Below are 17,940 nucleotides of genomic sequence, written 5' to 3'. Positions count from 1 at the left end.
TTTCTTTCCTTTTCAATAAATAAAGCAAAGGTTTTGATTATTCTGATATCACATTCTCATTTTTGAGTACTGAGTGCAGACTGGTGGGGGAAAACTTTATTTTATTTTAGTACAAAACGCAACAAAACAAAATGTGAAAAAGTGAAAAGGTCTGAAGAATTTCCGCACTGTATATCATGTATATCACTGTATACCATAAAATCAGATGGAATGCAGATATTAATGCAGAAGTAATCTTGGGAAAAAAATCTATATTAAGTTCAGGCATCAGGCTGCTTCTATGTCAGGTCCCCGCCATTTTATGAGGAAATATCATGACATAGTCATATGTTATTATATGATTTCTCTTATGGAGAACCCTGACATATATCACTTTATCACAACAATTTATTAAAAGCAGTGGCAAGGGCAGAAGGGCATGTATGATCATTCTCTTCAATGTAGTCAAACAATGTAATGTATTGTGCATTTTGTGTACAGTAGCTTTGCATTTGTTCCATAGATAGAGACTGAAACAGAACAAGGAGACAACTGAACAGGGGGGGGGGGGGGGTCATTTATTAAGCTAAAATACGCCTATATAAGGTGTATTACAGGCACAGATTATGGTGGAACAACTAGTTGTGCCACAATCTGCAACTTCTCCCCACTCACGTTAGATCTAAAAAAGTGGGCATGGCATGGGTGGGAAAGAGGGCGGGTGAGCAGGCCCATCTCAGTCATCATTTTCTACTCCTGTTCTAGGCATAGAAAATGTTCTAAATGTAAGACAGCTCGGAAGCTGTGTTACATTTACAAGTGACGGAGGATCTGCTGAAGGTACAGTATGTAGAGGCTGGAACCTCTTTATAACCAACGGTCTAAAACTCCTGTCTTACGATGGTACACTTACTTGGATTCCTGATTTCATGGCTTAGAGTCATCAGATGTTCAAGTTCTAAAAATAAAAAATGCAAATGAAGGTTAAATAACTATATTACAATGTATATAACACAGATTTGGAGTACTGCCTGGTTCTACAGATAGATAGATAGATAGATAGATAGATAGATAGATCTATAAATAATTTATCTTTTAAAGGAGAATCATGCACAGATGTCCTGGTAAAATGAATGCTTTACACAGCAATTTAGCAGGAAGGAGTTTGATGAAGAGGAGACAAGCCTGTGATTTATTGAACTAAGTCGCTAATCACATGCATCCTTCTTCAGTTCCAAGCCAATTATTTTTTGGCATTGCATTCAGTGTGCAGCCATCATCAGTTCAATTCTTTTCAAACTTTTCCTGTGCCCTGCTGTCAAAGGCAACAATCAGATGCCAACAAAACCAGATCATACATCTTCATGAATGTTAGATTTAGTTCTGAAATATTTTGATAAAAAATAACAATTTTCACCCTCTTACCATCTGCATCTAGCACATAGCTGGATGAAATGCCGTCAGTATCACTAACTGCCACTGAGTATGTGCCCAAGTCATCCTTGTCTGGGTTCTTAAAGTATATTTTGGAGCTAGAAGAAAGAAACAGTAAACACAGTTATACATACATGGACACAGATGTGTCCTGCCTTACCTCTCCTCTTGGTTTAAGATATCCCGAGATAGGTAGCACACAGAGGAGTTCACAGATCTCATAAGGCACTATAGCAAAAATTTGTATGCATATGCAATATGAGATTTATGACAAATGTACCTTTATTTTATGAGATGAAGGAAAAAGCTTAATTAAAAAATGCACACTTTGCCTTATCCACCTTACTGGAATTTGTCACGAAGCAGCGGGTGTGAACCCACTGTGCCACGTGTCCTACCTCCTCTAAGGGTGTTGTCTAAGTGAACCCCTGGATTTTCACAGTACCCCTGATGGTGGGGATAGACTTTTCCGAGGGGAACCCCAGGTCGCTACCCCTTGAGGAGGATAGGCACATGAGGCAGCTGGTCTAGGCAGACCAGGAGGTACCTGAGAAAGGTACCAGAGGTGCAGGATCAAAGGATGAGGCAGAGGAGTAGTCAGACAGGCAAAAGGTCAGGGCAGGTGGCACAGGTACAGATCAGGAAATCCAGTTCGGCAACAGGAGAGTCAAGGCAAGCAGATAGGGATCTAACAGGTAGCAGAGTCCAGGAATACAGATACGAGTCAGGAACACAGGAACACTAGCGGAAACCAGGAACCTTAGCAGGACACAAGGACCTTGACACTGAGGCATCTAGGAAGGGGCTGAGCCACTTATATATGTGCAGGAGGGCTAGGATAGGTCAGCGAGGTCACATGACCTAACCCATAAAGCCCAGGAAATGATGCGCGCCGGCCCTTATAAAATGCTGCAGGAAACAAACAGCAAGCATGCTGTGGCCAGGGCTGAGAGCAAACTGTGAAGCGGATCCTAGAACAACAGTACCCACACAGACAGAGCCCAGGACTGCAGCGATAAATAGGAAGCACCGGCCGCAGATCACCGCTGAACACGGCGCCCGGGACCACGGCGGTAAGCAGGGGAACAGCGTCGCACAGCAGCTGCTGTTACAGACATCTACATTGAGAAAGCTGTATAGTGAAACGTACGTCATGATTGGAGGCACTTTGGTCTGTATGCTTTTGATTATTACAGGTTATAGTCTGGCTTGTTAGTGTGTGATCTAATTCGATGTGCTTGTTTAGCTGTCCTTTTGTTCTATTCTCTTTTTGGGACATGTATTGTTTTTACTAAGTATGTCAACTTGCACTATGCACTGTATACGTATTTTTGTATAAATATTGTGATCCTGAGATAGAGTGGGACGTTATATTGAGATGGATGTAGCTCATTAAATATATATAACCATTTACTGCAGTACCAATGTATCCTCTTTGCTTGCACATGTATGACACTGTTTTTATATCTTCACGATTTGCATAATTTAATAAAGATATAGATTTTTGGTATTTTATTGTTCTTTACTAGTGGGGGGGACATTCATTCTTTTTGGTGTATAGACTTCTATGTTGTAAAAACTGGAATTTCATTAATATGATAGTTATTCTCAATGCATATACAGCAGATTATTGATAAATCTCCTTCATAACGTTGACTGCTTTCTTTCATATAGTACATAATAAAACTGGCTGCCTACAGCCACCACTAAGGGAATTAATGCAGTTACCAATTAAATCAATAGAGTTTGTAAACATCTCTATGTACGGAGCTCCCTCTAGTGGTGGCTGCTAGAAAATGCTGTGGATTTATGTCAGGACAGGAGAAGGAGTTCAGTATAAGGCTATCACAGCAGTCAGATGCTCTGCCTCCATACTACATAACCCATTGCTAGCACAAGATGACAAACTTTGTTGGGCACTGTGTGTACTTCCAGAGCTTTTTTCTTATTATCAAAGCTGGTCATCTCACACCACTTCTCTCGGGAAGTCTTCAGTCAAGTGGAAAGGCAAGGACATATCAGTGCATCAAGATGTTTATCCATGAAATCATGTACACGGGACTAAACACTTACTTTTCTCCAATAGTTTCGGTCTTGAATTTTTGATCATCAGTGATTTCTTCATAGGCTTTGCCCCATGTAAACTGAGAAGCTTCAGAAATCTCAGTACAGTTGTAAGCAAGGTAAATGTTCCCTTCTTCATCCACTCCTGTAGTAATCTCCTGAACACCTATAATTTTCCAAACGGTAGTTACAATCATCAAAAACACGAACTGTAACAATAGCAAAAATGACATTAGTAGAACAAAACCTCTATTTAGTAATTCCAAGGTAAATGATAACTTTATCCTTAAGATAGCATGATTTCTTGAGATTTCACTAAATGTCACTCTATTTAAGTAGTTATTACATTTTTAATTGTAGATAAATATCTGAAAATGAATGTACTATAATGGCAATATTCTAAAGGTGCACTTATATTGGTTGGTGTCATCTGCTATGCTACAGTACTGTTGAGCAAATCGAAGTGTCCGAAGAGGATTTCGATCCGAATTTAAGGGAAAATTTGATTTGTCATGCCTCTTGGTAATGAATCGATTTTTCCTGAAATGGTGTAAAAAAAAAATCATACTTACCTCATCCGTTTGAGCGCGAAAAGACTGCCTCCACCATCTTTATTGAAGATCCTGCGCAAAATCTCGTTCGTGGTGAGGCATGATATCACCACGCTGGCCGACATAATGATGTCATCATGAACTGTGAGATTTTGAGGTGGATATTCAATCAAGATGGCGGCGTTCGGCACTTCGCTATTAAATGGATGAGGTAAGTATATACTTTTTTATTATAGTCGTTAATATTAATGTCAGAAGCCGCAATCAGCAATGAACGTATCATCTGAGGGGTACAATGATGGAGGGCAGCACAATCGCAGTTTCCTGTAATTGCACCCACTACTTCATCACAAAGCAAATTTTTTTGTAAGATTCAGCGAGGCAGTCGAATCAAATTTTCATTATCTTCGCTGAACACTAAATATCAGTGTTCATTTATTGTCATTCCATAAGCATTACTATGCTCCCCGACTATACACCCCTCTCAAGATGATAATTAGATCTGAAATACAACTTGAGATAAGTTAAAGGATTTTCTTCCAGGACTTAAACATTTTAGACTTAAAGGGGTTATCCAAGACTAACAAATGTCCCCCATATTCCTGGCTGAATCTACTTACTTTGCTCCCCGCTGCTTGTGCCACTCCTTGTCCCCGCACCGCTGCTGCTTCTCCCCGTGCGGGGATGAAAACATCAGTGGTCAGCCAATGACAGATGGGGGCATATGGGGGGCATTTTTTAGTCTCAAATAACCCCTTTAAGCTTCATTCACGCATCAGTGTTTGATTGTGAGCCAAAACCAGGATTGGAGCCACCACAGACATAAGGTATAAGGGATAGAGCTGCATTGTTCTTTGTTTAGACCTACACCTGGTTTTGGCTCACAGTCAGGGCTCATTCAGACTGCCGTATGCTGTCAGCAGAAATGCAGATCCGTTTTTTTGCGGATTAGATGCTGTCCCATTTAATTCTATGGGGCCCTTTTCTTCCATTGCACGGCTGAGCAAAAAGAAGAAACATGTCCTATAGTTGTCAGCGAAAATCAGGACATGGCTCTATTGAAGTCTATGGATCAGCAAAAAAACTGATCCTCTAAACTGTCCGCAAAAAAATCGGATCCGCATTTTTGCGAACAGCATACTGCCGTCTGAATGGGCCCTAACTGATGGAAATCACTGACAGAACACTGATGTGTGAATGAGGCATTATTCTAAGAAAAGGTCATCAATATCTGATTGGTGAAGATTCGTCTCTCGATAATCCCGCTGATCATCTTTTGGGCAGTGGCTCTCGGATGAGTGCTGAGTCCCATTCAGTTGTGACTGATGAATTGACATCAAAGGCTGAGGAAGAGACCACAGCACTAATCTGAGCACCATGGCCACTTTTCTCTTCCAATAGCTGAGGTTACACAAGTCGGATATGATACCCATCCTGAGGATACATCACCAACATTTTAAGTCCCAATGAACTGCTTCAAGATTGATATGGTTACTTTACTAAAATAGTCTGAATGTACAATTCCTTCTAATAATGATCTCACCCTAGCAACTGGCCTGCTGGAGTTCTCTGGATCTGGCACTGCCAGATGCAATTGGAATGCCCTCCAGCCCACAATCCAACAAAAATGCTGTGAATTGGGCAGAAGTGCACGTAGTGGCCTTTGTCTGGCCAATTCCCTGCATTCAATGCCGGAACAGCCTGGCAGAAGGCAGTAGTGGACATGTGAAAGTAGCCTAAATCCCTGCAACTGCAATTAGTGGAGTGAGGGCTCCATGCACCCACTAAAGGGGAGTCTGGTATTACTTGATGTCTATTCAAATGAATATTGGCTATGTAATCCATGTTCTTGACCTGGAGAAGTTTAACAGAGCTAAAGGTAAATATTTAGTTTGAGATAAATGGCTGTATAATCTTAGGAGATATACAATATGGGCTTTACAACACCAGTGCTACGTGTATGATCAAGGGTGGATTCATATTACGTTTTTTCCCATCCATTTAACATATACGTTGGGGGGAAAAAACATACAAAAGTGTAGCACACCACGTTATTGTATCATGCACAGTCTAGTAAAAAAAATGCATACATTAACGCATATGTGATTTTTTTTACAATGGAACTCCACTGCCACTGTATGCCATCAGTCTGAGGCATCTGTTTAGCGTATATGTTTTTTGTATACATTAAATTGATGGCAAAAACATGATATGAACCCAGCCTAAAATAAAAATAGTAGATAAAATTTTTTTATATTGGTTCACCCACTATCCTAAAATGAGTAATACTTTAGGACTCAGACAATTTTTTAAAACTATTCTTCACAATTCTTAGCTTTAAAGTTGTTTGCATGCTTGCATATTTACCTGGTCTTGCCTGGACAAGTACCGGCTCTGAAATGTCAGATGGTTTACCAATGCCTGATGCATTCACAGCACGAATTTGGAAAACATATGTTTTGCCTTCTTCCAGTTCCTTGACCTTCACATCAAAATAAAAACATGACATTTAAATCAATATGATAGGAAAGATTTACAGTACTAACTTCAAAATGTTATTAACAATTACAGCCAGGCCTCATCTGTTTTCTAAAGCAAAGTGTCCTTGTGCTTGACTGGTGTAAAATCCAAGTATAAATGAAGATATACACAGATGAAAATACAGTACTATGGATGTGTATTTTATTACTGTTTGGTGTGCCATTATCTCTTATGCATTATAGCTAATAATGCAGAAATAATGGAGCAGGTTTATCAATACTCTCTTAAAGGGAGACTGTCACCTCCAAAATCAGTTTCAAAGTATACTTCCATGTAGGGTAGGTGCTCCAAAATAAAACCATACTTTTCTTGTGAAAATCTGGTCCTCTATTCCTGAGAAATGTTTCTTAGAATTTTTATGCAAATGAGGTTTTCTGTGTACCATGGGTGGGCCCGATTTACTTGGCTTCCCCTGCATCATCACTACCAGCTCTGAATTCTCAGAGTCCATCAAGTAATCAAGAGAAGGAGGCACTAGAAGATGTCACTGCCACTGTTGCTGGTTTGAAACACCCATGGACATAACATTACAGGAAATAAAAAAGAGCACCAGAACGAAAGATGGAGGCAATAAAGGTAAATAAAATGAAACAAAACTAAATTCCAGCTACCTTTAAAATGGTGGTTTTAAAAAGATGTTGATGAAAACTGGAAAATACTAGACCAGGCAAGCAGGACATGTGCCGAGTTTATCACAGTGGCTCATGTGGAATGGTACATTTGGTATTGCTAGACATGTTAGACAATTTTCCTTTTGCCACCTTGTGGTTGCCTTTCTGTATGCCAATATTTTGCCCAAGAATTTGGGTAGAATTTTGGGGCATGTTGAAACATTTTAAACCACACCTTTTTCAGTAAGACACATCCATTTTCTCTAAGACACACTCTTTTGTTAGACATTGTCTCGTGAGATGCAAAAAATGTCTTAGACACAAAACTAATATGGCCAGCTTTTTGCGCAAAATAAGCAAGGCTTCTACCTTGTATGAATACTCACCTTTAGGTAACGGTTGGATGTTGCAGTTGTATTCACTCTTGTCCATTCCTCTCCTTCAAGTTCTTTATATTCTACAAAATATCCCACAACGGGGCTATTTCCTGAATAAACAGGTTCTTTCCAGAGTATCACCAGGGAGGTATTCCTGACCTCACAGAATGTAAGGTCATATGATGGTCCTAATTGACAAAATAGAAAATATATTATTCTACCAATTATATGATTTAATAGAACAAATAATGCTTAGTTCTATAACGGAAATAGCTTGCTAAGCTTAACGATATGCATTACATGTGCCCTGTATTTTTGGTCATCTCAACCAATCATCTAATCTATGTCATGGCAGTGGGTGTGGAACCACTGTGCCATCTGACTGGTTTCAGTTTGGACTAGACCTAAGGTCTTTATCCTGGCGGTTTACTGGTATTCAGCCCCATAAAGGGATCTGGACTTTTCAGCAGGGAACCACCAGACCGTTATAGATGTCATTGGTTCAAAAGAGGAGGAGAGTAGAAAGTGGGTCTGAGCTACTTGGAGACACAGGGTAAAAGCAAGCAAGTAAAGTGGCCACGGCCTCACAGTGTAACTGTTAGCATGTGAATAGTAGTGATGAGCGGCAGGGGCAATATTCGAATTCAAAATATTTCGTGAATATTTAGGCGAATATTCATCATATAGTAGCAAATTCGAAAATTTGTGATTATTTTCTTGATTGCAAAAATAGGCAATGTAATATGCACGTATTGCGTGCGCAATATAGGCGTGGGTCACTGTTGGTATATTTTTCAAGCTGGTAGAAGTTTCCGGAGACTGGAGAAAATGGCTGGCACAGCAGAACAATACAATAGCTTTATATGCAGATAGAGTGCTCCAATATATTTACAATTGCGCAAATAAGCAATAATGATGCTTATATTTTTGCACAACACGTGCAAAATCACATTTTAGCAGGTCTGACTACATATTACTGATTGGTGCTCTATTTATTGTTGTGAACTTGTGACATCACAGCACTATGTCTGTAGCATGTATGTATGGACAGCAGAGAAACAGTAATTCCTATCACACTACCTAACACCCTGCACTGGAACCTATCAGCTAATCTATATCACTATCTAACCTACACTGACTATCTCCCACTAACTATCTGTATTATATATATGAGCTAACTAAGGGTACTTTCTCACTAGCGTTTTTCTTTTCCGGCATAGAGTTCAGTCCTAGGGGCTCTATACCGGAAAAGAACTGATCAGGTATATCCCCATGCATTCTGAATGGAGAGCAATCCGTTTAGGATGCATCAGGATGTCTTCAGTTCAGTCATTTTGACTGATCAGGCAAAAGATAAAACCGTAGCATGCTACGGTTTTATCACCAGCGAAAAAACTAAATACTTGCCGGAATGTAGGATCCAGCATTTTTTTCCTAAGGAATGCATTAGTGCATTCAAAATACCGGAATGCCGGGTCAGTCCTTCCGGTCTGCGAATTCGCAGAGCAGTAAAAATGTGAAAAAAGATACAAGACGGATCCGTCTGTCCGCATGACAAGAGGAGAGACGGATCCGTTCTTGCAATGCATTTGTGAGACGGATCCACATCTGGATGCGTCTCACAAATGCTTTCAGTCACATGCAGATTGGCGGATCCGGTGGGCAGTTCCGACGACGGAACTCCCCGCCGGATCATACTGCCACAAGTGTGAAAGTAGCCTAACTAACTATCTAATGTAATTAAACAGTAAAGCACAGAGCTCAGCAATGACACTGCTGTCTCTCTCAGAACTCCATAAAACTACAGAAAATGGCTGCTGGGGAGCTTCTTATATAGTAAGGGGTAGGCAGCTTTCCTATTGGTTGCTAGGGATGTTGCTGAGCTCAGACAAAGACATTGCAGCCTTCTCATTGGCCCACAAGCAAGAAGGGAGGTTACTGATGAAAAAAAAATCTAGAATATTTGCAAATACGAATATACACTCACCTAAAGAATTATTAGGAACACCATACTAATACGGTGTTGGACCCCCTTTTGCCTTCAGAACTGCCTTAATTCTACGTGGCATTGATTCAACAAGGTGCTGATAGCATTCTTCAGAAATGTTGGCCCATATTGATAGGATAGCATCTTGCAGTTGATGGAGATTTGAGGGATGCACATCCAGGGCACGAAGCTCCCGTTCCACCACATCCCAAAGATGCTCTATTGGGTTGAGATCTGGTGACTGTGGGGGCCATTTTAGTACAGTATGAATGATTCGAGCTTTGTGACATGGTGCATTATCCTGCTGGACGTAGCCATCAAAGGATGGGTACATGGTGGTCATGAAGGGATGGACATGGTCATAAACAATGCTCAGGTAGCCCGTGGCATTTAAACGATGGCCAATTGGCACTAAGGGGCCTAAAGTGTGCCCAGAAAACATCCCCCACACCATTACACCACCACCACCAGCCTGCACAGTGGTAACAAGGCATGATGGATACATGTTCTCATTCTGTTTATGCCAAATTTGGACTCTACCATTTGAATGTCTCAACAGAAATCGAGACTCATCAGACCAGGCAACATTTTTCCAGTCTTCAATAGTCCAATTTTGGTGAGCTCGTACAAATTGTAGCCTCTTTTTTCTATTTGTAGTGGAGATGAGTGGTACCCGGTGGGGTCTTCTGCTGTTGTAGCCCACCTTTCTTTCCCATTCTGACATTCAGTTTGGAGTTCAGGAGATTGTCTTGACCAGGACCACAACCCTACATGCATTGAAGCAACTGCCATGTGATTTGTTGACTAGATAATTGCATTAATGAGAAATAGAACAGGTGTTCCTAATAATTCTTTAGGTGAGTGTATAGCACTATATTCTAAATCTTCGCAAATTCTCAAAGTGGCGATATTCGAGATTAAAATTTGCAATTCTAATATTTGCACTAGTGAATAGGAGCAATCCCATTTTCATGCCAAGGGAGATAAGGATTAGGCATTTAGATTTTAAGTTTTACACCAGGGGTATCTGGCAGGGGATTTTTTTTACTCTCTCATCTATAACTCATGTATGCTTGACCAAGCCCAGCATGCATTTGAAAATGTTATTAACTTTTACAGTCAGGCCTCATGTGCATTCTACAGTAAAGTGTCCTTGTAGTTGAATGGTTTAAAGTCAACCACAGGCCCAGCATGCATCTGCATCGAGGGATTGGGAGACAAAGCTGCCACACATACAAGCATTAGGCTGGCTGTAGTCAGGGAGAACAGAGAACAACAGGTTAGATCAAGCTGAATAATGATAATAATCCTCCTTTATATAGAACCAGCATATTCTGCACTTTACAATTTAGAGGATACATGTACTAAATGAATTAGATATAACGGAGTTACACACTAATACGTTATTCAAACGCTAGTAGTGAGGGGCCTGCTCGTAAGAGCTTACAATTAGGGTTAAGCGAACACCTGGAAGTTTGGGTTTGCCAGGTTTGGCCAAACTTTGCTGCAAAGTTCGGGTTCGGGAATTAGGAGGCAGAGGTCAAAGTGGAGTAGGAGGTTCAGGAGGCGGTGGACATGGCGGTGTAGGTGGAAGCGGTGGTGGAGGAGGAGGAGGTAGCCAACACTATTTTTGCATTTTTTTATTAATTTTTGTATTTTTTTTTATTTCCAATTTGGGAAGACAAAACATTGGGAAATATAAAAAAGAAAACAAAGAGAAAGTGCGCTGGAGTATAACATTGGCTGGCTGCGGCCGCTATACTTGTCTATTCTGCACAAGGTACGGACAAGTCCTGTGGGATCCATGCCTGGTTAATTTTAATGAACGTGAGCTTGTCCACATTGGCTGTGGACAGGCGTCTGCGCTTGTCTATGATTACACACCCCCCCTTCCGTGCTGAACACGCGTTCGGACAATACACTGGCCGCAGGGCAGGCCAGCACCTCCAAAGCATAAAGGGCAAGCTCAGGCCATGTGCCCAATTTGGAGACCAAGAAATTGAATGCGGCAGACCCATCAGTGTAGGTGTGTGCACACGTACTGTTCCACCATGTTGCTGAAATGCTGTCTCCTGCTAAGACATTCCGTATTAGCTGGTGGTGCTGGTTGTTGAGGCGTGCTGACAAAGCTTTTCCACAATTCGGCCATGCTAACCCTCTCTTCTGAGGTGCTGGCAGTTCCCCAGCTGTGTTGGCGACTTCTTTCTCCTCCTCTGCCTTCGCCTTGTGCTTCCACTGAGCCCTCGGTGTCAGGTGGGAATGCCATCAGCAGTGTGTCTACCAGCGTGCGCATGTACTCGCGCATCTTCCGATCACGCTCCAGTGATGGAATTAAGGACGGCACGTTGTCCTTGTAGCGGGGATCCAGCAGGGTGGCTACCTAGTAATCAGCACTGGTTAGAATGTAGGCAACTTGGCAGTCGTTGCGCAGGCACTGCAGCATGTACTCGCTTATTTGCGCCAGGCTGCCCAGAGGCAGCGACAAGCTGTCCTCTGTGGGAGGTGTATCGTCTGTGTCCTCTGTATCCCCCCAGCCACGCCCCAGTGATGCCCATGAGCTGCTTTGGGTGCCACCCTGCTGTGAACACGGCTCCTCCTCATCATCATCCTCCTCCTCCTCATCCTCCAGAACTGTACTGTGGCTGGACAATTGTGTGCCTGGCCTCTGTTGGTGCAGGAATCCACTCTCTGAGCCACTTGTGAATGACTGGCCTGATAACCGTGGAAATGATCCCTCTTCCTCCTCCTCTTCCTCCTGTGCCACATCCTCTTCCATCATCGGCCAAAGTATTTTTTCAAGGAGACATAGAAGTGGGATAGTAATGCTGAGAACGACGTCATCAGCACTGGCCATGTTGGTGGAGTACTCAAAACAGCGCAACACAGCACATACGTCCCGCATGGAGGCTCACTCGTTGGTGGTGAAGTAGTACTGTTCCGCAGAGCAGCTCACCCGTGTGTGCTGCAGCTGAAACTCCACTATCACCTGCTGCTGCTCGCATAGTCTCTCCAGCATGTGCAAGGTGGAGTTCCACCTTGTGGGCACGTTGCATATGAGGCAGTAAGGCCAAAGTTACGCTGAAGCGCAGACAGGTGAGCGGCAGCAGGGTGAGAATTCCGAAAGCGCACACAGACGGACCGCACTTTCTGCAGCAGCTCTGACATATCGGGGTAATTTTTCAGAAACCTCTGCACCACCAAATTCAGCACATTTGCCAGGCAAGGGATGTGCGTCAAATCGGCTAGGTCCAGAGCTGCTACGAGATTTCGGCCATTATCGCACACCACCAGGCCGGGCTTGAAGCTCAGTGGCACCAACCACTCATTGGTCTGCTGTTCCATGCCCGTCCAAAGCTCCTGCGTGGTGTGGGGTTTTTCCCCCAAACAGATGAGTTTCAAAACACCCTGCTGTCATTTCCGCCTGGCTGTGCTGAAGTTGGTGGTGAAGGTGTTATGCTGACCAGATGAGGAGGTGGTAGAGGAGGAAGCGGAGTAGGAGGAGGAGGCAACAGGAGGCAAAGAGAAACGTCCTGCAATCCTCAGTGGTGGAAGGACATGCGCCAAACTGCTATCCACCTTAGGCCCAGCCGCCACTGCATTTACACAGTGTGCAGTTAGGGAGATATAACGTCCCTGCCTATGCTTACTGGTCCACGTATCGGTGGTTATGTGGACCTTGCGACAGATGGCATTGCACAGTGCACACCTAATTTTGTCTGCCACTTGATTGTGCAGGGCGGGGATGGCTTGCCTGGAAAAGTAGTGGTAGCTTGGAACCACGTATTGTGGGACAGCCACCGCCAAGTTTTTTTAAAGTCTCTGTCTCCACCATACAGAATGAAAGTATTTTAAAGGCCAGGAATTTTGAAATGCTGGCATGCAGGTCCAGGGATCACGGGTGGGTAGGAGGGTACTTCCTCTTTCTCTCCAGTGTTTGGGAGATGGACAGCTGAACGCTTCCATTGGAAATTGTAGAGATGCCTGGTGACGGACGTGGTGGAGTTGCTGTCACATCGTCTGTTTGTGGGGTGGCAGGTGCCATTGTCACTCCAGAGGGGGAGGAAGAGGTCGAGATTGCAGCAGAAGAGGGTCCAAGAGGAGCCTGAGATCTTTCACTGTTTTTGAGGTGTTTACTCCACTGCAGCTCATGCTTTGCATTTAGGTCATACAGGTGGTGCTCAGGTTTAGAACATGTATGCCTCGCTTCAGGATCTGTTTGCACAGCGTGCAAACCACTCGCGTTTTATCGTCAGCACATTGTCTGAAGAACTGCCGCGCCAAGGAACTCCTTGGAGCTGCCTTTGGTGTGCTCAGTCCCTGGGTGCGGTGGGCAGTAGCAGGCATACTGGCTAGGGGATGGCCACTCTGCTTTTGCACACTGCTCCCTCTTTTGCTGTGCGGCTGGTGCTGTGTGACCACCACCTTTCCTCCGAACTGCACAAGTCACTTGCATGACCTTGATTCCATGTGGGTTCAAGAACCTCATTATCCTCCACATCATCTTCCACCCACTCTTTACCCCTGCCCTCCTTGTCAGTCTGTACACTGCAGAAAGCCGCAGCAGTTGGCACCTGTGTTTTGTCATCATCAGGGATGTGTTGCGGTGGTCCTCCCATGTCCACATCCTGAAACATAAGTGGTTGGGTATCAGTGCATTCAATCTCTTCCACTTCTGAAGCAGGGCTATGTGGTCAGCCCTCGGAAATCCTGCCAGCAAAGTCATCAAAAAGCATAAGAGACTGCTGCATGACTTGGGGCTCAGACTGCTTGGCTGGTTTGCAAGGGGGTGAGGTGAAAGACAGATGACCATGGGCTGCAGGTGCCAATTCTGCACTTTCAGCAGAGGACCGGGTGAGAGACAATGTGAAGGAACTGTAGGCACTGTCAGCCACCCAATCTACTACCGCCTCTACTTGTTCGGGCCTACAAAATAACGCTGAACGTTCTGTCGCCTACGTGCGCCTGAGGAAGGTGTTTCATTTGGGCGTGTAGCTGGCACAGATCAACCACATCCTCTCCCTGCAACAGGAGCTCCACCAACCCCAGCAGCACCACGACCAGGGCCACGTCCCTTATTTGATGCTCTTCTCATTCTTTGAGGTCACCCACTGAACTAACAGACAGATTAACTATATTATTTTCCCTGTCACGTATGCAGTGCAGGTGTACTTTACGCAATAAATGGGTATATGACGTGCACCTAACTAACAGACGGATTAACTATATCAATTTCCCTTTCAAGTATGCAGTGCAGGTGTACTTCACGCAATAAATGGGTATATGACATGCACCTAACTAACAGACGGATTAACTATATTATTCTCCCTGTCACGTATGCAGTGCAGGTGTACTTCACGCAATAAATGGGTATATGACGTGCACCTAACTAACAGACGTATTAACTATATCAATTTCCCTGTCACATATGCAGTGCAGGTGTACTTCACGCAATAAATGGGTATATGACGTGCACCTAACTAACAGACGTATTAACTATATCAATTTCCCTGTCACATATGCAGTGCAGGTGTACTTCACGCAATAAATGGGTATATGACGTGCACCTAACTAACAGACGTATTAACTATATCAATTTCCCTGTCACATATGCAGTGCAGGTGTACTTCACGCAATAAATGGGTATATGACGTGCACCTAACTAACAGACGGATTAACCATCTGAATTTCCCTGTCACGTGCAGTGCAGGTGTACTTCACACAATAAGGCCTCATACACACGACCGTTGTTTTATTCAGTGTCCGTTGTTCCGTTTTTTGTGATTTTCTGCGGACCCATTGACTTTCAATGGGTCCGTTGAAAACTCGGCTAATGCACCGTTTGTCATCCGCGTCCGTGATCCGTGGTTCCAGTCCGTCAAAAAAATATAACCTGTCCTATTTTTTTATGGAAAACGGTTCGCGGACCCATTCAAGTCAATGGGTCCGTGAAAAAACGCGGAGACACACAAGATTGTCATCCGCGTCCGTTTTTTTCCTATCATTTGCATGGCAAACTTGACTTAGATTTTTTTTTACTTTCTTTTATGTCTGGTGATCCTCCAAAAATAAAGGAAGACACACAGAAACAAAAACGGAAACGGATCACGGAACAACGGAACCCCATTTTGCGGAACGGAACACAACAACGGTCGTGTGCATGAGGCCTATATGGGTTTATGACATGCACCTAACTAACAGATGGAAGAACTATATCAATTTCCCTGTCACGTGCAGTGCAGGTGTACTTCACGCAATAAATGGGTATATGACGTGCACCTAACTAACAGACGGATTAACTATATTATTCTCCCTGTCACGTATGCAGTGCAGGTGTACTTCACGCAATAAATGGGTATATGACGTGCACCTAACTAACAGACGTATTAACTATATCAATTTCCCTGTCACGTATGCAGTGCAGGTGTACTTCACACAATAAATGGGTATATGACATGCACCTAACTAACAGACGGATTAACTTAAGATGGGCGGAAAAATGGGCGGTGCAACACGTGATCCAGCTTATATAGAGGCTGGGTCACATGATGCACCGGCCAATCACAGCCATACCATTAGTAGGCATGGCTGTGATGGCTTCTAAGGGCACACAGCTTAAAAATTTGTTGATTGGCTGCCCTGCAGCCTTTCAACAAGCTTTATTAAATGCCCGAACACCGAACTCAAGCATGGACTTTTCCGGCAAAGTTAGGCTTCGGGTCTGGGTACCAAAAATTGTAAAGTTCGGTACGGACCTGAACTTTACAGTTCGGGTTCTCTCAACACTACTTACAGTCTATGAGGAAATAGGGGGAGACACAAAAGGTAAACTTCCTTGTTTTCTATCGAGGGCCATCCATCTTTCTATTTAATAAAGTAGTGCAGATAAAGATGCATGAGTCAGGGCATTGTGGGTGGGGATTAATTTTTGGTGGTGACATCAGGTTCTGAAGAATGGGTGAGGGGGGTGTGATGAAGGATCTTTTGCAGGTTTTCTTAAATCAAGGCGGGAGCCTCTCCATGAACACCATTGAAAGTCAATGGGGGACGGATCCGTTTTCTATCGTGTCAGAGAAAATCGATCCGTTCCCATTGACTTACATTGTGTGTCAGGACGGATCCGTCTTGCTCCGCGCCAAATTGTGGACAGAAAAACGCTGCTTGCAGCGTTATTCTGTCTGCGATGGGAGCGCAACCGAATGGAACGGAATGCATTTTGGTGCATTCCGTTTCGTTCAGTTCAGTTTTGTCCCCTTTGACAATGAATGGGTACAAAACTGGAGCATTTTCTTCCGTTATTGAGATCTTATGACGGATCTCAATAATTTAAAACGTTAATGTGAAAGTAGCCTTACTTTACTATAGTTATCTTCTTATCTGTCATTCTAATCCTGCCTGTAATGATATAATCTCTGTGTATAGATAAGGCTACTTTCACACTAGCGTTCATAGGTCCGTTCGTGAGCTCCGTTTGAAGGAGCTCACGAGCGGACCCGAATGCCTCCGTCCAGCCCTGATGCAGTCTGAATGGATGCGGATCCGCTCAGACTGCATCAGTCTGGCGGCGTTCAGCCTCCGCTCCGCTCGCCTCCGCACGGACAGGCGGACAGCTGAACGCGGCTTGCAGCGTTCAGCTGTCCACCTGGCCGTGCGGAGGCGAGCGGATCCGTTCAGACTTACAATGTAAGTCAATGGGAACGGATCCGCTTGAAGATGTCACCATATGGCTCAATCTTCAAGCTGATCCGTCCCCCATTGACTTTACATTGAAAGTCTGAACGGATCCGCTCAGGCTACTTTCACACTTAGAATTTTTTCTAAGTTATTAATGCAGACGGATCCGTACTGAACGGAGCCTCCGTCTGCATTAATATGATCGGATCCGTTCAGAACGGATCCGATCGAACGCTAGTGTGAAAGTAGCCTAAGACAGAATGCACCATTCACAATAGGTAATTTGCAAAGCTTATCTATACTTTCCTTGTACAATGAACACTCCGGTCACAGAAAATGCCTAAAAAACTCCATAGAATGAGGTCCCCCTCCAGACCAATGTGTCTATGGTCCATGGGGCTGTTGTAAAGTGATTTTCTTAATCCTTTCTAAATGCTGTTAAGAACAGCTCAGGCAAGATGGCTGCTCCATAATCATGTTCAGAAAACAGAATTAATAATAAATAAATCAGCTATCAGAAAATAAAAACTGATTAGAAAAAAGGAAATGTGCTGCTATCTGGTTTTAACAGCAAAAAATTGTTGACACATTTCCTTTAAAGATGCCCCAAATTTATCAAACATTGTGCAGCATTTGATACATTTGTTACAATTACAGTAACACGGACTCCTGCAAAACTGACCTCAAGTTCCCCTCATGATAGATATTGCACTACGTATTATCTT

The 17,940-nt window shown here is 43.4% G+C and overlaps 1 protein-coding gene across 7 annotated transcripts in view; it reads right to left on the bottom strand.

Annotated features, from left to right (window-relative positions):
* The window catches only part of MYOM2 (myomesin 2), a 419,263-nt gene that overhangs the window by 286,456 nt on the left and 114,867 nt on the right, over positions 1 to 17,940 (bottom strand). For all 7 annotated transcript variants that reach the window (XM_044289251.1, XM_044289247.1, XM_044289250.1 and 4 more), the window contains 5 exons: positions 7,567 to 7,745; positions 6,396 to 6,510; positions 3,487 to 3,643; positions 1,405 to 1,511; positions 893 to 937 (listed from right to left, as the gene is read on the bottom strand). In XM_044289251.1, the coding sequence (XP_044145186.1) occupies positions 893 to 937; positions 1,405 to 1,511; positions 3,487 to 3,643; positions 6,396 to 6,510; positions 7,567 to 7,745 (603 nt within the window). The remainder of the gene's footprint in view (positions 1 to 892; positions 938 to 1,404; positions 1,512 to 3,486; positions 3,644 to 6,395; positions 6,511 to 7,566; positions 7,746 to 17,940) is intronic.

This window comes from Bufo gargarizans, chromosome 4, assembly GCF_014858855.1.
Source record: "Bufo gargarizans isolate SCDJY-AF-19 chromosome 4, ASM1485885v1, whole genome shotgun sequence".
In the NCBI taxonomy this organism is placed as follows: Eukaryota; Metazoa; Chordata; class Amphibia; order Anura; family Bufonidae; genus Bufo; species Bufo gargarizans.
This window is presented reverse-complemented; position numbering and strand designations above follow the sequence as displayed.